Source organism: Leopardus geoffroyi, chromosome C3 (genome assembly GCF_018350155.1).
Source record: "Leopardus geoffroyi isolate Oge1 chromosome C3, O.geoffroyi_Oge1_pat1.0, whole genome shotgun sequence".
Lineage (NCBI taxonomy): Eukaryota > Metazoa > Chordata > Mammalia > Carnivora > Felidae > Leopardus > Leopardus geoffroyi.
Genome location: NC_059338.1, coordinates 87275011 through 87298819, shown reverse-complemented (window position 1 = coordinate 87298819; position 23809 = coordinate 87275011). Strand labels below are relative to the sequence as shown.

Genomic DNA, 23809 nt, shown 5'->3' with positions numbered 1-23809 from the left:
CTATATACTGTATTCTTATGATAAAGTAAGAGAAAAGAAAATGTTAATTAAGAAAACCGTAAGAGAAAATACATTTGCGGTACTGTAAAAACTGCGTATAAGTGGACCCACGCAGTTCAAACTTACGTTGTTCAAGGGTCAACTGCACATGTAAAAACGTCGAAGCAGCACAGAAATGTAAAAAATAAAGGTACAAGTTGCTCTGTGCGATTGCTATGAGGAAAAGGGAGTTTTCTCTTTCCACTGGGGTTGCCAAGCCTGGAAAATATGAATATGGGGCTGCCAGTGGCCGTCCTCCCCACAGCAGGAAGTGAAGTCACCTCAGGATGGAGCCCAGCACTGAGAAGCACACTGTGAGGAAAGAAGACCTGGGGAAGTGGATTCTGCTTCCGGTCCCTTGAGACCCTGGTTTCTGCAGCTCATCTTTGGACTCTGAGAGCCACTTCAGTGTCCCTCCCATTAAACAAGCTAATAAACAGCCTTTCTGCCTTGACTCCTATCTGAATGAGTCATGACTGATACTGGGCCAGCTGCTTTGTTAGAATCAAATTATATGGTTTATGCTATAATTCTAGTCTAATGATCAATTAATTCTTTCAACAGCATGAGATGAGGTCCATTTGGCATGAAATGGGCTTGGTAAACCACTAAAGGCCCCTAAATTATCACCTCTTCTTCATGGTCACAATTCATCCTGGGAATAGGCATCAAGTTCACAGAGTACGGCATCTGGAATACATATTTTTCCTTTTTATGAAACTCAAGACAGCAAGTATTCATATTTAGTCTTATGTCATCTCCTCCAACATATTTTCTCCAAGATCCATAATAAAGGCTTTGGGGTCATAATCTAGAGTGCTTTCGGTATGCTGGGATGTATCTCATCTGGGTCCAAAGATTTGTAACCCTGAAGAGTTGTAACCCTTGCAAGGCAAATTGGTGCTTTCTGCCACTGCACCTATCTTTAATTTCCTCTCACCGCTGTTTCCCTTATTCTTTACAGCCTGAGGGTCATTTTCTTTGATAAAGAAGAGAGAAAACACAATCAAAATAGACTGTTGGTTTTCTTTCACTTACATGGTCCCTTATCACAAGGTCCCAGGTGATAGTATTATCTTTCTTTTTCTTTTCTTCTAGCTCTTAATATTGAGGATTAAAAATACCTCCTCCCCCAATTTAAAAAACTCCTTTTGTGGTTAAACCTCAATGTATCATGTGCTGCCTGCTTCTTGATCTCCCCTTTCACATCTGTGGCCCTCTTATACTTTCCTTTGTTCTGTGTCCTTTTCTGTAAAACGCAGCCCTTTGGTATCCTTATTTCATTGGGTTTTGGGTTCTTTGAGTGCACTCTTATTTCTTCCTCATCTAGATCATTGGAGTTTACAGGTCAGAATCTAGTTCTAAGCATTAGAACCTTATTCCTCTGAAACCATATTGCTTTTTTATAGTCTCTACTATGAAATCACATGAATTTTAAAAATGATCTATATTTTTAATCAAAAAGTTCTTACTTATAAGAGAAAGTTTGAAGCATATAGAAGCATAAAGAAAGCACATTGTAGCAGAGACTCCTGGCTCTTCTTTACCCCCTTCTCTATTGTTTGCCCAGCAACTCAGACTTCTCTGCTATCTGGTAGGCAACCCAAGCCTTCTCCAACCGGGTGCATTCCCCTTTCAAATTTATCTTTCTTGAGTACTTGTCCTCAGCCCTAGGTACCAAAGTTTCCTTATGTCTTTTGGTTTCACTTTTATCATAGTTAATTCTTGAAATTCAACTTCCCTTAAGTAGAGAAGAGGGTAGAGGGAGCAATCACCAACCAGTGGTGTAGGGATACCTTAGGACTCTGGGAGCCAGCTGGGGTAGAAGGCTCTCAGAGTGCGTAGGGAGAATGGAAGGGTTGTTGTCTTGAGTTTCATAAAAAGGGAGGCTTGGTGAAGGACTGATTGCTCAGCATGTGACCAACCATACTAGCCACAGGTAACTGTGCATAGGCCATGAAGGGCTTCTCTAAGAAGTATGGGCAAGTGGCTGCCTGCAGGCCTCACAGGGGAGGGGTCTGGTTTCTGTGTCAAGAGGGCTGCAGGAAGGTTATTGCCAAACTAAAGCTGTAAGGTCACAGAGGCCTGAGCCCAAGGCTGGGGCAGACTCCACTGGATGTTCTCAGGACCACACTCCACAAACTCTTCTACCCTCCCAGAAACTGCAGAAAGCTTCTTCCTCCAGCACACTTTACTGAGAAGGCTTACCTTGGTGCCTACTTTAAAGGAGAAATGCTTAAAGGAATTCTGTTATTTATCATAGAGCCTATATTGAAGGGTGTATTCAGAGCAGAGAGGCAATAAATTGATGACTTACCAAGGACTTATGCTCAAAGTCTTTAGGATTTATGTATGGGCTTTTGGACTCATGAGACTGGAAAAACCTGACTGCACATGGCCTATAAACCAACTAAGAATTTCAGTTTTCATAATGGGAAGTACCCTGATCAGTTACATATGTTCATTACAAATATAAGACCATTCAGAAGGCTATTAAGTATAAAGTGATAAACTCATCATAAACACTGTTTTAATAATGTGGTGCCTTTCCTTCTAGATTGCCAGCAAACATGATTAACACAAAATGAATGCCATAGGAACTCTTTAAATTTTTTAAAACTTACTCTATCAAGGGATCAACATATCTTCTGAGTCAATACACATAGTTCTCCTATTAAAATCAAATGTTACAACACGGTGAGATTTGGGGGTGCTATTCCTCTCTAAAACCGTCCGATGCGGACATATTTGGAATTAACTCCCCCTCCTTCCCCGGCCTTTCGCGGCTTCTAGGATAAAACTGCTAAAGGTTCGTTTTTCACATACACGGTTCTCTCATTTCACTTGCTTTTCCGCATCTCCTCTGGTTCCTCCACAGCCGGCAACCTCAACCCTGGGTTGGAAGAGAGTTTCACATGCCTCCGGGACACTGTTGAAGCCGAGTTCAGGATAGGGCGATTTGCAAACTCCACGCCCTCCCCGGACTCCTGCAAGACACCCGCAGGCGACCTCTGTCCTCCCCAGCTGACCGGATCCTCAGGGTTACGGGCCCCCAGAGCTCGCCCGGCTCCGCCCCTATGGACCCGAGCTCCCCAAAGGCCGCTCGCCCTTGCTCCACCCACCTGCTCTGGCCCCGCCTACCCGGAATTACACAATCCTCCGGGTCCCGGCATCCGCCCACTGGATATCCACGCCTTTCATCAGCCCCCCGCCCCCGGGATCCTCCCACTTCGCTCTAGCTCCACCCTCCCGTAAGAGCTCGGCGTTTCCCGCCCGGGCTCCGCCTACCGGTATCTGCAAAACCCGCGTAGCCGCGGGCTCCATCCACCCGGAACTTGCACCTCCCACCTCAGCACTGCGCGCCCGGAACCTGCGTCGCTCGCTCCGCCCAGACTCCGCCTACCCAACCTTGGCTCCACCACCCGGGAACTGCACCAGCTGCCCCGGGCTCCGCCCCGAAAACCCTCGCGGCCTGGCGTGCGCCGGCTCCTCCCCCGAACCCTGCACACGGGGCTGGTCCAGTGGGTCCGCCTCTGGCCTGTCCCCTGGCCGAAACCAGCCTGCCATGGAGGGGGATGTCCCCGCCGCTGCAGCCGCCTGCTACCAGCCGGCCAGCCCCCCGCGGGACGCCTGTGTCTACAACAGCTGCTACTGGTGAGGGGGCGCGGGTGCAGCCCCCGGCGTCTCCCTGGCTCTCTGGGTCTTGGCGTCGCAGCCAGGCCCCGCCTCCTCCCGGCTCCTCCCCGGGGGCTCTGGGCCTGGACTGGCGGGTTTTCTGGCTTGGGGGATGAAGGGAGAGGGAATGGCAGCCCTCGTCTCTTGAGTGGAGTGTAGACTTTGGATGGTGGGGGTGGGGTGGGCGGAATTCCCAGGAATGGTAGGGTCGGTGGTGCATTACTAATGCCGGCTCTTTTCGCTTGGCCGTTTCTCAGCGGATCTCAGGGTTTGGGGGCCTGGAAGGGGAGGTGGAGGCAGAGGGTGGAGCGTAGAGAATCTTTGCAAATTACTCCGCTCAAGCCTTTGTAGTTTCACACTGATGGGAAAGTCATTTTAATTTTGGAAGAGAGTGGAAGAACGGAGATTTTGCAATAACTTTCCCAAGGTCATTAGCTAATAGCATCCAGGAATTCAGTTCAGGCCTTCTTGTAACCAGAAACCATGAGCTTAACCACCGTGTTGTCGTTATCACACCCGTTACATTTACATAGCATTTGCTACATGCCAAAACATTGTTTTGTTTATGTAAACTGATTCATTTGAGTCCCACAATTATCCTAGGAGGTAGCTACTATTGTTACCCCGTTTTAAAGATGAGAACACCCAGGCACAGAGGGGCGCAACTAATTTGCCTAAGGCCACATATCTTGTGAGTGAAGGAATGGGGGTTTACCTGCAGGGTTCGGCTCTGGAGTCCACACACTATACCCCTATTCTAGGCCACCTGTGTGGCTGAATCACCACTCCTACCTTTGTCTTTTCCACTCCCACACCTATCCTTACCTTCCCTGAGTAATGACTTCTTCCCCAACTTCCAGTCTCTGCAAAAGAAACCTTAGGGCCATCTAAAATTACCTTTCCCTCCTTTAGCTGGTCATCAAACCGCCATCACCAAGAGTTTAGCGTTCGTTCAGCTCTGACTGCATGTCAGGGCCAATGCTAAATGTTTCCCTCCATGGCTAGGAGATAAGTTTTATCATTTACCTCATTTTGCTAATGAAAAGACTGAGCCACAGAGAGGCTGTGTCCAAGATCATACATCTAGCAAGAGACAGTGCTGAAACTGGAACTTCTGTAATAGAGGAGTCCATGCTTCTTCCATATATATATATATATATATATATATATATATATATATATATATATAGGTTTATTTTTGAGAAAATGCACATGCAAGCAGGGTAGGGGCAGAGAGAGAGAGGGAGACAGAGAATCCGAAGCAGGCTTGAAGCTGTCAGCACAGAGCCCAATGCAGGACCCGAACCCACGAACAGTGATCTCATGACCTGAGCTGAAGTCAGACACTTATCCAACTGAGCCACTCAGGAACCCCCAGGAGTCCATGCTTCTTAGTTACTGCACTTTGTTTCTGTCTTACCTCTCACCTAAATCCTGTTCTTGTCCCTAATGCCCACTCATTGTTTTATGTATTCAGTCAGTAAATGTTTTTTAGGCAATTGGATTGTGTGATGCACCATTTTAGGCCCTTGGAATACAGCAATGAACAGAGTAGACAAATTCCCTGGTAAGATCTCATGGTTCTTCTGTTTTGGTTCAGGGAAAGCAAGCAAAGCCAAGTAAACCATATTTGGGTGGTGGTAAGTGTTACTAGAAAAATAAAGCTAGGTAAGAGACAGTGATTCACTATTTCATAATGGATATTTAAGGAAAGCATTGTTGATAAGGAGGTATTTGAGCAGAGATCTGAAGGAAAAAAGGGTGGGGGCTTTGTGCATTTTGAAGAAAATCATGGCAGGCGGGGGAGCAGTTGGTGCAAAGGCTCTGGGAAGAAAGTGTGCAGGAGTATTCTAGGAACAAGATGTCTGGCACAATTGGAGTGGAGCCATCTGGTGGAAGAATGGTAGGGGGTGGGCTTCTCTTCAGTAAATTTCTCCTTTAAGTTCCTTTAGCCATTGGCCCCGGGCCCTCCTTGGCTATCAGGGGCCTGTTCAGGTCCTTCCTTACAGGCCTCTGCCCAGATCTCTCCTATCCCCTCAGGTCCTGAACCTTAGCGGGCTTCACACTGCTGAAAGCCTTTCTAAATTCAGATGAGCCCTAGATCGCCTAGGAGCTTGTAAAGCATGCACGTCATAGGGCTCCACTCTAGAGAGTCTGGATGTGTGAACTCTACAGTGGAGGAGTCTTAACGCTGGTTCATTGATCCCATTTTGAAGAATACAGGCATAGACGATTTTGTCTCCTGAGCATTGCAAGTCCTTTAAGATCTGGTCACCATGTGTTTCTCCAAACCCATTTTGAACCTGCCTACTGGGCTCTACTCCAGGGTTTCTCAGCCAGGGCTTTGTCGACATTTTGAGCTTGCTAATGTTGTGAGGGGGCTGTCCTGTGTATTGGAGAGTGTATAGCAGCATCCCTGGCCTCCACCCACTAGATGCCTGTAGCACCCTCCCGCAATTTGTGACAACCAAAAATGTCTCCAGATAGTGCCAGATGTTCCCTGGGGAGCAAAACTGCCGCTGGTTGAGAAGCGGTGTTCTACCCTGTCAGAACCTTTCAGGTAGGTTCTGCCATGAAACCTTGAAATAAATGCCTCTTCTCTGCTTCAGTTAGCTTCTGTCAATTGTTACTTATCTGTTAAGACTCAGCTTAATGCTGATAGTGGTAACCAATATTTGTATGGCACTAGGTTCTTTACAGAGCACATCTGATTCTGTTGTGATTGTTTTGTATTCTTCAGATGTTGGCTGAGTGCCTGCTGTGCCCCAGGGGTCCTTTCCTTCTGCCTGCTTCTCTGATCTCAGCCCATCACCGGTAACCCTTGCAGAATCTTATTTTAATGCTGCTCTGTTAGACTTTCTGCTACCAAAATAATCATCTAGTAGGTTGGAACATTATTATCACCATCCCCCCCCCCGCCCGTTTTTAAAACCAGTTAGATGGATGCTAGGGCTCACACCCAGTCTGCGCTCTTCCTGTTCCAACAGCAACTCCCAGCATTTCCAAGTATAAGGCCTGCCTTTTTTATTTTCATTTATTTAATTAAAAAAAAATTTTTTTTTACTGTTTGTTTATTTTTGAAAGAGAGAGAGAGTGCGAGCAGGGGAGGAGTAGAGAGAGAGAGAGAGAGAGAGGGAGACAGAATCCGAAGCAGGCTCCAGGCTCTGAGCTGTCAGCACAGAGCCTGATGCGGAGCTTGAACCCACGAACTGAGAGATCATGACCTGAGCTGAAGTCAGATACTCAACCGACTGACCCACCCAGGTGCCCCAAGGCCCTCCTTTTTTAAATGTCAGATGTTTCTTGAGATCCTCCTACATGATATTAATTGTACTTTTGGAAAAAAAAAATTGATGATAAAAAAGGACTATAGGTTCAATAACTCTTAACATTTAATTTTTTTTTTCCTCCGTGTAACATTTACACATATTTGAAAAATAAAAGACAAAGTATGTCCAGCCGTATACGTATTCAGGCTGCCAACAGTTCTTGGGGTATACATGGATTCTCGAAGTCTTTGTGTTAATTCTTTGCCCATCCTTGGGACTGGGAGTGGGGGAACAAACAAGGAGAAACCACTGACCTATACCTCCCCAATCTTCCTGTGTGCCTCAAAATTAATGACTCCCTCTTCTATGCATCTTTTATGGCCATCTATGATGCTTGCTTATTTATGGATCTGTATGTCTCCTCTCACTGTCTGTGAGCTCTAATTTATCATTATATCCTCCAAGCACTTAGCACAGTGCTTTTTACATCACAGGCTCTTGAAGATGTTTGTGAGCAACTCCAGAATTTCTGCAGGCTGGACAAACAAATGTCTTCTGAAAACTTGGTCTTAGAACATCCAGGTTTAAGAAAATTTAGTTAATACATGGTTTATGTCATATCGAAACAGTACATTTTTGTTATTCCATACTACATATCCTATGGAAGTAGTGAGTGGCAATCTCCTGTTTTTACCTCTATCACTACTTTTTCTGTGAGATTTCTTAGGTATTTTAGAAAAAAACAAAATCATAGGAAAAAAAACACACTCAGCTTTAGTACTTTACATGTAGTTGTATGGAGCGTTGAGACAGGTAGACAAGGTCAAAACTGTGAATTGAAAGTTTGTATTGCCATAAAATGGTGGCATTCATCAGTGCCATTCATGCCTGCCTTCATTTTCAGGTAGCATGGTGTAGGTGTTTGGAAATTAGGCTTTGACAGATTGAGTCACAAGTATGAGCTGAGTACTGATGTAGCTCACTTTGAACAAAGGTGCTGTGTGGCTTATTAGGAAAAGATAGCAATCCTGAGGCTGAGCTATGAATACCGACAACAATGACTGTTTTTGTCTGTGTGGGCGTGTGCCTGTGGCCATCAGGATGGCTTGGTTTCATGCACTGGGCATTGATTTACTTAGGTGGTTCTGACTACTGCTTTAAATATCTGAAGACCTGTCACGTAGAAAAGAGATTCACCTGGGGCAGAAGTATAAGAAGATGGGGTTCAGCACAGTATGAGAAAGAACTTTGTAAAAGTCAGGGCCTGACTTGTACCAGAGGGCCGCAGGGAATACCACTCACAGAGTCTCCCTCCGAAAGAATTCCTAAGCATATCACATAGCTGCCCCTGGTCTTTTCTAGCCGGAAGCCCACCTACCCAGAACACTCATCCTGCCCCATTCCTAAGGGGAGCAGTGAACCAGTGTTAACTAAGATTTGTCAAGTGTTTATAATGTGATGTGATTATCCCCATTTTACAGATGAGAAAAGCAGATACTCAGGTGAAGATGTCTAAAGTTTCTTACCTCGTAAGTGGCAGAAAATTCCATAAGTGGAATCCACTTGTATCTCAAGTCCCTGGACCCAAAACTTGTGGAGTATCAATGCAGCATTTTATCAGTTATAAAATGCCTCCATGTCCAGAGCAGTGCTGGGGCAGGTAATGAGCACTGTGTTAGCAGAGAGGTCAGCACACAGTTAGGTAACACCTTGTTGAGGGTGTTTCAGAGGAGGCTCAAACATCAGCCCTTTGCTGGATGAAATGGTGTTTAAAATCTCTTCCAACTGTTTTATGTCCTCGTCAGTCTTCTGTTCAAATTTGAATGACACGGAGTGTTATTGTTTAATCATATTGATCAAACTATTATTTTGTTTTAGTGAAGAAAATATTTGGAAGCTTTGTGAATACATCAAAAACCATGACCAGTATCCTTTAGAAGAGTGCTACGCTGTCTTCATATCTAATGAGAGGAAGATGGTAAGTTGATGAGTGATTGCAGAAAGAGAACAAGAGATTTAGAATGACAGTAGAAAGTCAATATAGTATGGGGTTAGCACCATCCTAAAATCTGCTCTATAAAATACAGCAACATTTTAAAGTTTGTTTTTGGAGAGAAAGAGACAGTGCTAGCTGGGGAGAGGAGCAGGAGAGGGAGACAGAATCTTAAGCAGGTTCTGTGCTGAGCATGGGCTTTGATCTCATGAGCATGAGATCATGACTGAGCTGAAATAAAGAGTTGGAACCTTAACCAGCTCAGCCACCCATCTGCCCCTAACATTTATTTTTGAATGAGATATTTTTTCCTTTCAGAGCACAGTTGAATTAGAAAAGTTTAATCACTTATTTGTAGGTCAAGAAATAGATGATGGTATATTTACATAGATTAAATCCCTTTAGGTATTAGGTTAGAGCTTTTAAAATTGCTGAGACTAGAGCCACATACTGTCAGGTTTGTCTCTGGAGTTTAAATAAACTAATGGTAAACTTACATGAGGTATTAAAAAAGCAAGCCTTTAAAAAAATAAAGGAAGCCCTTAATATTTTGTGAAGTATTTTTTTTTTTTTTAAGATCTGATTTTTTTTTAAATTTTTTTTTTTCAACGTTTATTTATTTTTGGGACAGAGAGAGACAGAGCATGACTGGGGGAGGGGCAGAGAGAGAGCGAGACACAGAATCGGAAACAGGCTCCAGGCTCTGAGCCATCAGCCCAGAGCCCGACGCGGGGCTCGAACTCCCGGACCGCGAGATCGTGACCTGGCTGAAGTCGGACGCCCAACCGACTGCGCCACCCAGGCGCCCCTAAGATCTGATTTTTTAAGTAATCCCTGTACCCAGTGTGGGGCTCGAACTCACAACCTCGAGATCAAGAGTCACACGTACTACCATTTGAGCCAGCCAGGAGCTCCATAAAGCACTTCTGTAAGCATCATTTCATTTGATGCTAATGGAAACATGGTGAAGTAGGCAGGGTTCAGATAGTTGGCTCCATTTTATAGATGAGGAAATAGAGACTCATGGAGGTCCCATGAATAATGAGGGGAAAGCAAGACTTGAATCTGCCGGCCTTCTGATTCCCAGTTGAGGCCTCTTTCTGCTTTCCAAAGAACATCAGATAATTAATTTTTTGCGTTTTCATTGTTAAAGACACTTGGAAGGATTTAGATTTCTTCTTCATTCATTCTTTTACCTTGATTGTTTGTTGCTTGGACATATTTTTAATTTATGTATTGCTTTAAAGAATTCAGTAGTGGTTTAACTGCAGTTGTGGCTTATGAAATTGATTGTATTTTATAGATACCTATCTGGAAACAACAAGCAAGACCTGGAGATGGACCTGTGATCTGGGTAAGATGGTCAATACAGAAGCCTCTGGTGCATTAGTACTTGTAATCCCTGAGTGGTTTGGTAAAGCAGAAGTGACAGGGCGGTAGAGACTGGCTCTGATAATTATTAATAATTGACCTTTTGGGAATAGATGTTATTTTGTCTAAGGTAGTACTTATAGACATGTTTTCATTTAATTTTATTATTATAGGAAAGATTTTATTTATGTATTTTTTTAAATTTATTTATTTATTTTGAGAGAGAGAGAGAGAGGGAGAGGAAGGGAGGTAGGAAGGGGCAAAGAGAGGGGGAAAGAGAGAATCCCGGGCAGGCTCCACACTTTCAGCAGGAGCTCTATGTATCGCTTGAACTTATGAATCATGTGATCATGACCTCAGCTGAAATCCAGAGCTAGATGCTTAATCAACTGAGCCACCCAGGCGCCCCTATAGGCAGATATATTTGTGGTCTCCTAGACCCTTATTCATTATACTGGAAGGAACTTTAGCAGTATCTGGTTCAGCTGCACTTTAGAATTATCTGCATATTGTGTTAAAACCATAGGTTTCTGGGGGCGCCTGGGTGGCTCAGTTGGTTAAGTGTCCAACTTCAGCTCAGGTCATTATCTCTTGGCTCATGGGTTCGAGCCCCACATCGGGCTCTGTGCTGACAGCTCATCCTGGAGCCTGCTTCAGATTCTGTCTCTGTCTCTCTCTGCCCCTCCCCTGCTCGTGCTCTGTCTCTCTGTCTCTCTCAAATATAAATAAACAAAATTTTTAAAAATGTACGTTTCTGATTTAGTTGATCTAGATAGAGAAGGGTTCAGGAGTTAGTGTTCTTAGCAGACTCCTGAGTGACCATGCATGACTAGCATTTGAAAAACCCAGATTTACTCCAACCGTTTCATTTTTCAGGTGAAGAAATGAGCCCAGAGGCCAAAGTGAGAAGCTCGAGGTTATCTAGCTGATCAGTGGCAGGACTAGGTCTTAGGCCCAGGCCCTTTATAGAACACATCTATGTGTTACATTAACCTATCCCCTGAAGAATTGATGGGGCTAGTAACGTGAAGATAAAATAAAAGAAAAGCTTGTTTCTGATACTTATTTAAAATAAGATATTGTTCAAATTGGCATCATTTTCCTTTATTTAACTTGTATTTACTGAGTGCCTGTTATATGCCAGGCACAAGATAGGCCAAAATCCCTGGCCTCACAGAGCTCACATTCTTACCTCCTTCACCAGCAGGTGACTTGCTGCTCTAACATTAAAGCCAAAATCCAGTTTTGGCCCAGTTAATCCAGTTAAGGCCCAACTGGGGTTGAACCCCAGTACTGCCACTGGTGGCTGTGTGAGCTGGACATGTTACTTGCCTTCCTTGTGCAACGTCCTCCTCTGGTTAGTGGGGTAGTGAGTCTTTTAAGTGAGATAATGCGTGTGAAGCATTATGCTGGCACGGGGTATGGTGTCTGGTTCTGGTGCTCGAGAAGTGTTAGCTTCCCTCGTTAGCAACGATGGCTACAGGACCCCTGTTGTGCACTGTCCATCGGCCCTAGAGGTCGTCTCCATCGCTGAACCACTCAGCTGATTTTGAGTCACGGTCTTCTCCTTTTAGACAAACTTGAAGAGAAAGGGCCTGTGGTCATGTCCCCCTAACCCAGCATCTCACAGCAGCCCAGGGTGGGGACTCCTCTTGCAAGAAGCCCCCCCCCCCCAACATCCTCTGGCAGATGCATCTTTGCTGCAAGGCTGTCTTGTTGTAGGAAGTGGGTAGGCGGCCCTGAGTGGGTGGAGACACCCAGTCCCAAGAAGCGGATCACCTTCTATGTGGGTTTCCCTCCCCGAGCCCAGCTTGGTCTTTTCCGGGCATCTGGGCAAGCGCTGAACCCAACTCAGAGAGTGAGGCTGCTCCCGCTTGATCTGTATTCCTTGACTCCACGTCTGTGCTTATAAAGGCGACTTGGAGGGGCGCCTGGGTGGCGCAGTCGGTTAAGCGTCCGACTTCAGCCAGGTCACGATCTCGTGGTCTGTGAGTTCGAGCCCCGCGTCAGGCTCTGGGCTGATGGCTCGGAGCCTGGAGCCTGTTTCCGATTCTGTGTCTCCCTCTCTCTCTGCCCCTCCCCCGTTCATGCTCTGTCTCTCTCTGTCCCAAAAATAAATAAACGTTGAAAAAAAAAAAATTAAAAAAAAAAAATAAAGGCGACTTGGAGTTGAGGCCTACTTTCCTTCTCAAGTTCATCAGCCATCTGGGATGTAGGAATATGGACCCAAACTAAGTGAGAGATTGTGGGTATTCATTGCTTATACGTTTCCACAAATTGTACTTTGTTGCTGGAACACTGTCCCCTCAGGCAGGACTCAACAGTGGCAGCCTTTCCTCAGTGAAACTCTTCCTTGGCTGTTGGGCCCCCCTCCCCTCTGTTTCTTGGTTGGCTTTTATAAATTTTTTTTTTTTTTTTTAATTTGAGAGAGAGAGAGAGCTGGGGAGGGGGGCAGAGGGAGAGAGAGAGAGAGAGAGAGAGAGAGAGAGAGAGAGAATCTTAAGCAGGCTCCATGCTCAGCATAGAGCCTGACATGGGGCTCAGTCCCATGACCATGGGATCATGACCTGAACCAAAACCAAGAGTCAGACGCTCAACCGACTGAGCCACCCAGATGCCCCCCTCTTGGTTAGCTTTTAAAAAGTTTTTACTTACATAATCTCCTTAATTGTCTCAGCAACACTGAGGTAGACACTGCACTTAGCTCCATTTTATAAAAGAGGAAGAGGAGGGGCCAAAGGTTGACCAGAATGTCTTCGCCTACAAGGCTCCCTGCTGTCTGCCATCATCACACTGTCCCTCCGGTAGCACTTGGCTGTTTCACACTCTGCTGCGGGGACTCCTCAGGGTCAGGACTTCCCTTTCTCATCTTTGCATCTTTGATATTTTAGTAGCACTGTTAACTACAAGTAAAAGGGAGTATGCACTTCAAAACCCCTGTAATACGAGGTAGAAGATGTCAAGAGAGAAACAGATTTGGGACAAGGCCAGAGACTGCTTCTGGCAGGAAGTAGGAGACTCATGGGAAGTGAGCATGTGAGCGGGCACTCGAGGGATGGATATGGGGAGAGAGGTGAAAAGGTTGCTGCAGAAGGATGGGAATAACACATACACAGCCAGGTGTAGGCTGGAAGGTGGGTTGCTCCTACTTTATTTCTCTGGAGGGCAGGATGCATTAAGGGGAGTGCAGGGCAGAAGCGTCCATTTCTGATGCTATTTCTGCTTTATGAAGATAGCATTGGAGCCAAAGGAAGCTCTTAGGCTTTGATGGCACAGCATCTCCAGTCTTAATTAATCCCCCCCTCCCCTCCATAGGGTCGATAAAACAACGTTTGAGAAAGTGCTCTTTAAGCTCCGAAGTACTAGAAATATAAGGTGGTGTTACTTATGTGGTACTAATGTGATTGAGCTTTTTATCTCCCAGTGCTGTTCTCTGTGAGAGCGCTTTTCTTTCAAGGGACTCAGAGCATCAGACTGCCCTCCTGCCCCTCGATAACTTCCCTGACATCCCTTCTAGCCATTAACTGGTGTTGGACAGTGCCCACCATCTGGGAGTGAGGCCACAGAGGAGAAGCTGCCTTCATCTTTCCCCTAAATGGCTACAGATTAGGGCTTGGCTGATTTAACAACATCGTATAGTCCTTCTTTCCCATTCTAGGCTAGCCCAAGCCATCCCCTTGGTTAAGTTTGGAGGATATCCTTGCACACTTTTTCCTCAATGCGTATACATGCATGTGTACTTCAGAATGTACATGTGTATATATACACAGAACTTTTTATTTTATTAAAATCCAAGTTAACATATAGTATAATAATGATTTCAGGAGTAGAATTTAGTGATTCATCTCTTACATGTAACACCCGCTGCTCATCCCAAGTGTCCTCCTTAATGCCCATCCCCCCACCGACCTCCCTTCCAGAAACCCTGTTCTCTGTACTTAAGAGTCTCTTATGGTTTGCCTCCCTCTCTGTTTTTATCTTATTTTTCTTTCCCTTCCCCTATGTTCATCTGTTTTGTTTCTTAAGTTCTACATAAGAATGAGATCATGTATTTATCTTTCTCTAACTTATTTCCCTTAGCATAATACCCTCTAGTTCTGTCTACATTGTTGCAGATGGCAAGATTTCGTTCTTTTTGATCACCAAGTAATACTCCATTGTATATGTATACCATATCTTCTTTATGCATTCCCCAGTCGATGGACATTTGGGTTCTTTCCATACTTTGGCTATTGTTGATAGTGCTGCTGTAAACATGGGAGTACATGTGCCTCTTCAAATCAGCGTTTTCTATATCCTTTGGGTAAATTCCTAGTAGTACAATTGCTGGGTCATAGAGTAACCCTATTTTTAATATTTTGAGGAACATCCATACTGTTTTCCAGAGTGGCTGTACCAGTTTGGATTGCCACCAGCAGTGCAAAAGGGTTCCCCTTTCTCTGCATCCTTGCCAACATCTGCTGTTTCCTGAGTTGTTAATTTTAGCCATTCTGACAGGTGTGAAGTGGTATCTCATTATGGTTTTGATTTCTGTTTCCCTGATGGTGAGTGATGTTGAGCATCTGCATTCTTTCATGTATCTGTTAGCCATCTGGATGTGCTCTTTGGAAAAGTGTCTATTCATGTCTTTTGCCCATTTCTTCAGTGGATTATTTGTTTTTGGGTGTTGAGCTGGATAAGTTCTTTATAGATTTTGGATACTAGCCCTTCATCCAATATGTCATTTACAAATATCTTCTCCCATTCTACTGGTGGCCTTTTAGTTTTATTGATTGTTTCCTTCACTGTGCAGAAGCTTTTTATTTTGATGAGGTCCCAATAGTTCATTTTTGCTTTTGTCTGCCTTGCCCCCAGAGACATGTCTAGTAAGAAGAAGAACCTTGCTCATCTGAGGTCAAAAGGTTGTTGCCTGTTTTTTTTCTCCTCTAGGATTTTGATGGTTTCCTGTCTTATATTTAGGTCTTTCATCCATTTTGAATTTATTTTTGTATACACATAGCTTTTAAAAAATAATATGTAGTACATATTTGCAGTTTATTTTTCCTATCCAACTATGTAACATACCCTTTTCTCCATTTTCTTTTTTTTTTAATTTTTAATTTTTTTTAACGTTTATTTATTTTTGAGATAGAGAGAGACAGAGCATGAATGGGGGAGGGTCAGAGAGAGAGGGATACACAGAATCTGAAACAGGCTCCAGGCTCTGAGCTGTCAGCACAGAGCCCGACGTGGGGCTCGAACTCACGGATTGCGAGATCATGACCTGAGCCAAAGCCGGACGCTCAACCAACTGAGCCACCCAGGCGCCCCCCCCCCCCACCTTTTTCAAAATTATTTTTATTTTATTTTTGAGAGACAAGAGAGCATGAGTGGGGGAGGGGCAGAGAGAGAAGGAGACACAGAATCCAAAGCAGGCTCCAGGCTCTGAGCTGTCAGCACAGAGCCTGACATGGGGCTTGAAGTCACAAACTGTGAGATCATGACCCAAGCTGAAGTCGGACCCTCAACTGACTGAGCCACCCAGGCACCCCCACTTTTTTTCCATTTTCTACATAAATTTACCTAAATCTTTTTAATTTTTTTTTTTTTCAATGTTTATTTATTTTTGGGACAGAGAGAGACAGAGCATGAACGGGGGAGGGGCAGAGAGAGAGGGAGACACAGAATCGGAAACAGGCTCCAGGCTCTGAGCCATCAGCCCAGAGCCCGACGCGGGGCTCGAACTCACGGACCGCGAGATCGTGACCTGGCTGAAGTCGGACGCCCAACCGACTGCGCCACCCAGGCGCCCCTACCTAAATCTTTTTAGTAGCTGCGTTGTGGTTTATTTCTCTCTAGTGGACTTTTGACTGTTTCTGAATTTTCACTATTATAAACAGTGCTGCAGAGATTTTCTTTGCATATATACCTTTACATGCATAGGCCATTTTATCTGTTGGATGGATTCCTAGAGGTAAACTTGCTAGGTCAAAGGGTATACATTTAATATATATGAACATTTTCAGTACTTATTTAAGTGTTCCCTATCACCAGGTGTTTAGTCTTTTTTTAGGGATTAGCATTTGCTTTATTTTGCTATTATAAGAAGAACTGTGTTAGTTTTGTATTCACTTTTAATGGTTTTATATATATATATACACATATATATAATGCATTTTATGTTTTATATATATTTGTATATAGTATATCTTATATATATATTTTATATGTACCATTTTAATGGTTTTATATATATGTATATATAAAAATATATATATAAAATATATATAAATATATTACATATAAAACATAAAATCCATCATTACTGTAACCTGTAACACTGTATTCACGATGGTGAAGTAACTTGGTTAACTTCAGCAACTTTTATTTCTAGGATTACCATGTTGTCCTGCTTCATGTTTCAAGTGGTGGACAGAGCTTCATTTATGATCTTGACACTGTCCTGCCCTTTCCCTGTCCTTTTGACACTTATGTGGAAGATGCATTTAAGTCTGATGAGGACATCCATCCACAGTTTAGAAGGTGAGGAGATTTAGGATGGATTTACCTACTTTCTGAAGTTAAACCTTGACAGTTGTATGGAGTGTGTGTGTGAGATTTTGTGGGTTTTTTTTGGCATTTGTTTTGCACAGATCACTTGTTTTTGGCATCACTATTGAGTTGATACTTGAAAATGATGTGCTACTCAGAAGATTCAAAGTGTTTTGAAGTTTTAAAGGTTGTCCAACATATAAAAGTTGACATCTTCTAAAAATGTGTGTGATGAGATCCCAGGTGTCTTCTGAAAGCCAGTTTGGGGATTTCTCTCGTGTGTGTGTGTGTTTGTGGGTATGTGTGGGTGTGTGGGGTGTGGCCTTAATGATGACACAATTGAGAGGTCTGTGATGGTGGTGCCTAAAGGTTATGCCCTTTGTCCCTGGCATACAATCGAGTAAATAAAGACAACTGGATGTATTTCTGTGCCTGTGTAGTTTTTTTATTTCAGCTGATCCTTTCTTGTGGCTTCTTTAACAGGTTGTAAAGCTGCATCTATATTTGTGTATTACTGGTAGTACAAAAATGCCTGGGTACTTTCGTGTATGTCATTGAAAATGAGTCTGTATAAAAATTGAGTTAGAGGGGCGCCTGGGTGGCTCAGTCGGTTAAGCGTCCGACTTCAGCTCAGGTCACGATCTCGCGATCTCGTGGTCCGTGAGTTCGAGCCCCGCGTTGGGCTCTGGGCTGATGGCTCAAAGCCTGGAGCCTGCTTCCGATTCTGTGTCTCCCTCTCTCTCTGCCCCTCCCCCGTTCATGCTCTGTCTCTCTCTGTCTCAAAAATAAATAAACGTTGAAAATAAAAAAAAAATAAAAATAAAAAAAAATTGAGTTAGAATTTCACTGGGAAACCTTGCTAATGTAAACGAATGTTGCTTTATTTGCAGGAAATTTCGAGTGATCCGTGCAGATTCGTATTTAAAGAACTTTGCTTCTGACCGATCTCACATGAAAGATTCCAGTGGGAACTGGAGAGAACCTCCTCCATCATATCCCTGCATCGAAACTGGAGGTGAGCCAAAAGTGCCTCCTCAGAGAGGTTTCCGGTCACCATGCACATCAGCATCGCCCCTTAACCAAGGACCAAAATTGTGTGTTGGTATTTGTATGAAACTCCCTGAGTCGTAAGAAGATGAGAGGGAGCATAGATGTGCGTATCTGTTAGATTCAGGAATCGAAGCCCAGAGAATGGGACTGGAAGGCACAAGACCTAACAGCAGAGGGGAGGTGTGCAGAGCAGAACCATGATACTTGCACACCGCCAGGGTGCTGGTTGGTCTGCTGCCAGGACGCTGGGCTTCCGGAGGTCTGTGGGCTTGTCCTTCAACACTGGAGCTAGTAGCACCTTGCCTTGGTGGGGTTTTCTGTTAAGGTGACAGCAGCCCCTAGGGCATCCTTGCGGTATGTGAGATGTCATTTCCCTGGCTCTCTGATAAGACCTGCAGTAGAAGGAAGGGAGAGCCAGCAGATTTTCTTGTACCACTCATCTCCTTTATGTGCTTTTAGGCATCAGTCCAGTTAATAATTTTCTGAGATTTAAGGAGATAAAGAGTTCTTCACCCTGTTCCTGTTGTTTGGCGTTGGCACGAGCTTGAAACATTGTAAGTAATTCGCACTGTCGCCATTTCTTGCGGAGGCCATCCCATCCCGTGGATGAGCCTTCTGTGTGAAATGCTCTGTCAGCTGTGCAGCGTGCCAGAAAAATAGGGCAGTAGCATTCGGAGCTCAGCAAGGAAGAAAGTAAATATAGTTGGTGTATCTGAACACCAAAAGAGGATTCGACTGATGTTTGAGGCCCTCTGTGAAAGGCCGTTAGGATTTTAAAAATTTATCTCAGAGCTGCTTTTCGGTCCGCCAGCCAGCTTCCTAGTCTGGGCGTCAGAAATGGGATCGCTCCTGGGTTGGGAGAGGGCATCACAGGTCTTCCTTCTAGTCTCGGACAGCCTGTCATATAGGCTGTGGTCTGGGACAGTGTGCCTTCAGCCACCCCCCGTTTCTCTTCTAGACGTGAGCACCGATGCAGAGCCAGCCCATGGCAGGCACTCAGTAAACACCAGCCCGCCAGCCTGAGCCTCTTCCGGTCATTCCTTTCGGTTTCAATGACTGCTGCCCAGTAGATGCTATTTTGTGCTGGCCGCTTTACGTATTAGCTTAGTTTTTACCACAACGCAGGCCAACTTTAATTTCCTCACTTGATAGATGCATGCATTTAAGTGCATTAAGGTTAAGTGAGCCCTTTGCCTCCGATGCACAGCTGGGGAGGATGAGGAGGGGGATGGTGGTATCTCTTTCTGCCCTGTGTGTAGTTAGTTCATCAGGGACCTCCTGAACTTGGGGTGGAAACAAAAGAATCTGCTCTGAAGTGTGGGGTAAACTGACTGGTTTTTCATGTCATAATTTAACCACACCGTGATGTTCTGTCAGGTGGTAAATTAATTACTTCAAATCCTGTGTTTATCAAAGGAATGTATTTGAAGTTAGGATAAGTGAGATTTACGTGTAGCTAATTGGTAGTGTTTTATAAAAAATCAGGATAAAAAATGGTTCAAGAAAATATCCAACTTTGGAGTGTTTATGTGGCTCAGTTAAGCATCTGACTGCGGCTCAGGTCATGATCTCTCGGTTTGTGGGTTCGAGCCCCACATCGGGCTCTGGTGACAGCTCGGAGCCTGGAGCCCACTTCAGATTCTGTGTCTCCCTCTCTCATGTGTGTGCACACACTTTCTCTCTGTCTCTCAGAAAAAAATTAACATTAAAAAAAATTTTTTTTTTAAAGAAAGTGCCAAATTTTAATGCATGTTTTAGGTACTTTAATATATATCAGCTTCACTCAGAACCCTGAGTTTAGTTGTGGAATTAACTCTTATGACTTAAAGTTTAGTACATTTGATATGTAGAATATTGGGATAATATGTTTAATAATTTCGGTGGCCATGTGTCTGCAAGATCGCTGTTTTCTTTAAAAAAAATTTTTTTTTAATGGTTGTTTATTTTTGAGAGAGAGAGAGAGAGAGAGCGTGAACAGGGGAGGGGGCAGAGAGAGAGGGAGACACAGAATCCGAAGCAGGCTCCAGGCTCTGAACTGTCAGCACAGAACCCAGCCCGATGTGGGGCTCGAACTCACGAGCCATGGGATCATGACCTGAGCCAAAGTTGGATGCTTAACCAACTGAACCACCAGATGCCCCATCTTTTTTTTTTTTTTTTTTAAGTTTATTTATTTTGAGACAGAGTACATGGGGGGAGGGGCAGAGAAAGGAGGAGAGAGAAAATCCCAAGTAGGCTTTGCACTGTCAGTGCAGAGTGCAGGGTTCGAACCCAGGAACTGTGAGATGACCTGAGCTGAAATCAAGAGTTGAGTGGTTAACTGACTGAGCCACCCACACACCCCAAGACCGCCATTTTCAACTCCGTGTTTAATGTATTTTAAAGAAAAGATCTCTTTTTTTTTTCTGATGAGAAGGAAACTGAAATTCACGGTCATATAGCCTTGCCCTGAAGAGTCAGTTCCAGCACTAGCCACTGATGTCTCAGTTTTAAAAGACATTTTCTTAGGCTGGACTATAGAGTACACCAAATTTCCCCCTTTCTTTCTAAGTCCTTTCCTGCCTCTGGTCCACATACACTTCTCATCCTCCCGCTTCCAAATGTATGGTAACACTGGCTACTTTGAGCCAAGCTGGAGGACCGGTGTTAAGTAAACAAACAGAAATGTTGTAGTGCCTCGTGGGGAGATTAAAGGCAGATGTTTATTTGTTTTGCCTTGATCTTTAAAAAATTTTTATTTTTGGGGTGCCTGGGTGGCTCAGTCAGTTAAGCGGACGACTTCGGCTCAGGTCCGTGAGTTCGAGCCCCGCGTCGGGCACTGTGCTGACAGCTCAGAGCCTGGAGCCTGCTTCGGATTCTGTGTCTCCCTCTCTCTGACCCTCCCCCGTTCATGCTCTGTCTCAAAAATAAATAAACGTTAAAAAAATTAAAAAAAATTTTTTTTTAATTTGTTTTTATACATTGATCTTGTACATAATGAATGGTTGCAGATAGTAGTCATTTTTTTCTCTGATGACATTAAAAAGTCTTAGAAAACAAAACAAAAAAAGGGAGGGAGGGGAAAAACTCTTAGAAAACAAATACAGATTTTTTTAAAAGTAGTCTGTTAAAAAAGTTCGCAGACTTACTGGGCTCTAATAGAGTTTGACACCTACCCAGGTCAGCAACAACTTCCGCCCCATCTCACCTGACAGATGCCTGTCTTACCTTTATTTCCAGTTGCGTTCCTAGCTGTCTGAGGACTTCAACAAAAGTTGTTTATTTAGCTTTTTTATTATAAGGGTGTTAGCGAATCTGTTTCTAGTTTTCTATATCCTAAGTGCTTGCTTTCATTTTTAAAGATACATTGTAAAGATACCATTTAATGGTTTCATATATATACATATATTTATTATAAGGGTGTTAGCGAATCTGTTTCTAGTTTTCTATATCCTAAGTGCTTGCTTTCATTTTTAAAGATGCTTACATTTTTAAAGATGCTTTCATTTGTAAAGATATCTTTACATTTTAAAGATAAAATCTAGTAACGTATACTAGATTTACATGTTTTTCTTCTTTCGGTTCTTTAAAGACGTCTCTCTTGTTTTCTGCATGCACAGGCTCTGATCTCTTATTCATTACTCTGAATGTAGTGTGTCTTTTTTTCTCTGAATATTTTTTAAGGTTTTTCTCTTTATCTCTGGTTTTTAGCAATTTGACTATGATGGACTAGTGTAGTCTCCTTTAGGCTTATTCCACTTGAGGTTTTTTTTTTTTTTTTTTTTTAAGATCTTTAGATTGATGGATTTATAGTTTTCATCAAATTTGAGAACATTTGGCCATTATTTCCTCACATTTTTTCTGACCCCCTTTTAAGTTTGTGTCCTTCAGCTACACATTGGTTAGATGGCTTGGTATTATTCTCAGGGGTCAGTAGGTCTGGTTGTTTTTTTCATACATTTTATGTATGTGCTTCATTTTGAATAATTCTTTTATTTTGTTGCAAATTCATTGTTCTTTTTTTTAAAAATTTTTAAGTTTGTTTATTTAGAGAGAGACAGCATGGGTGGGAGAGAGGGAGAGGGAGAGAGAATCCCAAACAGGCTCCGCACCATCAACACAGAGCCTGATACAGGGCTTGAACTCACGAAACCATGAGATCGTGACCCAAGCCAAAACCGAGAGTCAGATGCTTAACCGACTGAGCCATCCAGGCATCCTGCTCTTATCTTCTGCATTAACTACTTTGTTGTTAACTTCATCCAGCACATTCTTTTCATTTTACATATTTTATTTTTTTTATGTCTAGACATTCCATTTTGGACTGATTTAATACCTTTCATTTCTCTCTCTCTTCATTATGCTCCTGTTTTTCTCCAGCCCTTTGAACATAACCCAGGATATTACATTTAGTTGTCCCGTCTCCTTAGTCCCCTTCAATCCCTGGCAATTTCTTTGTTTTGTTTTGTTTTCTTTCCTTTTACAACTTTTACACTTTTGAAGAGTCAGTTATTTGTAGACTGTCCCTCACTTTGGGTTTCTGTGATGTTTTGTCATAATTAGATTGAGGTTATGCATTTGAGACAAGAATACCACAGAAGTGATGTTGAACCCTTCTCCATCTGGATAATTGTCCCTTCTTTTGGTCTTCTGGGTTGTTGTATTGCTGTTAAGCCAATAAACCAATTGTGTTTTCAGTGAACATTTCTTTCATGTATTTTTTAGATTCCAAAATGAACCTGAATGATTTTATCAGCATGGATCCTGAGGTAGGATGGGGAGCTGTCTACTCCCTGTCTGAATTTGTACATCGGTTTGGCAGTCAGAACTACTGAAAGGGACATCTGGATGTAAACTATGGAGAAATTCTAGGACATGAACAGTCCATCTCTTCATTTGGGACAGCAAACACTATGGTACATTTGGCTTGGAATTATATTTTCTCCTTTTAATTCAGTTGAGTTGAAACATGAATGAACAAAAAAATTAATAAAAATAATTTTTTTGAGGGGCGCCTGGGTGGCTCAGTTGGTTAAGCTTCCGACTTTGGCTTAGGTCGTGATCTCATGGTTCGTGAGTTTGAGCCCCGCGTCGGGCTCTGTGCTGACAGCTCAGACCCTGGAGCCTGCTTTGGATTCTGTGTCTCCCTCTCTCTCTCTCTGCCTCCCCTCCCCCACTCATGCTTTTTCTCTCTCTCTCTTTCTCTCTCTCTCTCAAAAATAAATAAACATTAAAAAAACTTTTAAAAATAATAATTTTTTTGATATGTCAGATTGAAACTTGATGCAGTGTCTATTTGCTAAGAAATTCCAATGCTCATTTGTTAAAACATGTGACGACTCATGCCAGTCATTCCTTCTGTTATGATATAGATGCGTGTATTTCGTGTCAGTTTTGGATGTTTGGTTTCTCTCCCATTGCCCTGTCAGCTCCTTGAGGGCAGGGCGGTGGCTCATTGTTCTATGAACCTCTAATGCCCAGCAGGTGCCCATAAAATGTTTGCTGGTGATTGTGCTGCTGCTTGAAGAGGGCTGATACTGTGAGCTGAATCAGCAATAAGTATTAGTCTTTTTGGACTACGATGTTCTTCAGAAAAGACTGCAGCCCTCTCAGGCTTGAGTGTTACTTGGCCTATTTATCCATGTTTTTAAATAAAATTGATTTAAAAGTAATTTTGAAGATTTTGTGTTGATGATCTGAGATAACCAAGAGTGTCTCACTTGTAGATCGGGACCATTGCTTTAAAATACATGCATCAATCTCCCTTCTTGAAGATGTTTTGGAAATTGGCTTTCATCGTATAATTCCACATAAAAGATGTTTGGCATTAAACTGGCATGGCATATAGCACCAACTTGCATGCGTGTCTTTATGATTCTACTATAACAATGAGTGATTTCTT

The 23809-nt window shown here is 43.3% G+C and overlaps 1 protein-coding gene and 1 long non-coding RNA gene across 4 annotated transcripts; one reads left to right on the top strand and one right to left on the bottom strand.

The window, feature by feature from the left end:
* Positions 1–2642: 2642 nt before the first annotated feature.
* LOC123585504 lies at positions 2643–3422 on the bottom strand. Its single transcript, XR_006706243.1, has 2 exons — positions 3328–3422; positions 2643–2968 (listed from the first exon to the last, which is right to left on the bottom strand). It is a non-coding gene; the product is annotated as an uncharacterized LOC123585504 (long non-coding RNA).
* A 19-nt stretch (positions 3423–3441) lies between these two features.
* On the top strand, positions 3442–23579 carry NTAQ1 (N-terminal glutamine amidase 1). Of its 3 annotated transcripts, XM_045453751.1 has the most exons (7): positions 3479–3693; positions 6455–6528; positions 8862–8961; positions 10280–10330; positions 16721–16869; positions 17769–17893; positions 22633–22919. In XM_045453751.1, exons 2-7 carry the CDS (start codon positions 6455–6457, stop codon positions 22740–22742), a joined length of 609 nt encoding a protein of 202 aa, XP_045309707.1. In that variant the 5' UTR covers positions 3479–3693; the 3' UTR covers positions 22743–22919. The 3 variants fall into 3 exon arrangements, with proteins under 3 accessions (XP_045309705.1, XP_045309707.1, XP_045309706.1); XM_045453749.1 differs by lacking the exon at positions 6455–6528 and having other exon boundaries at positions 3442–3693; positions 22633–23579; XM_045453750.1 differs by lacking the exons at positions 6455–6528; positions 22633–22919 and adding an exon at positions 18388–18491.
* Positions 23580–23809: the final 230 nt, after the last annotated feature.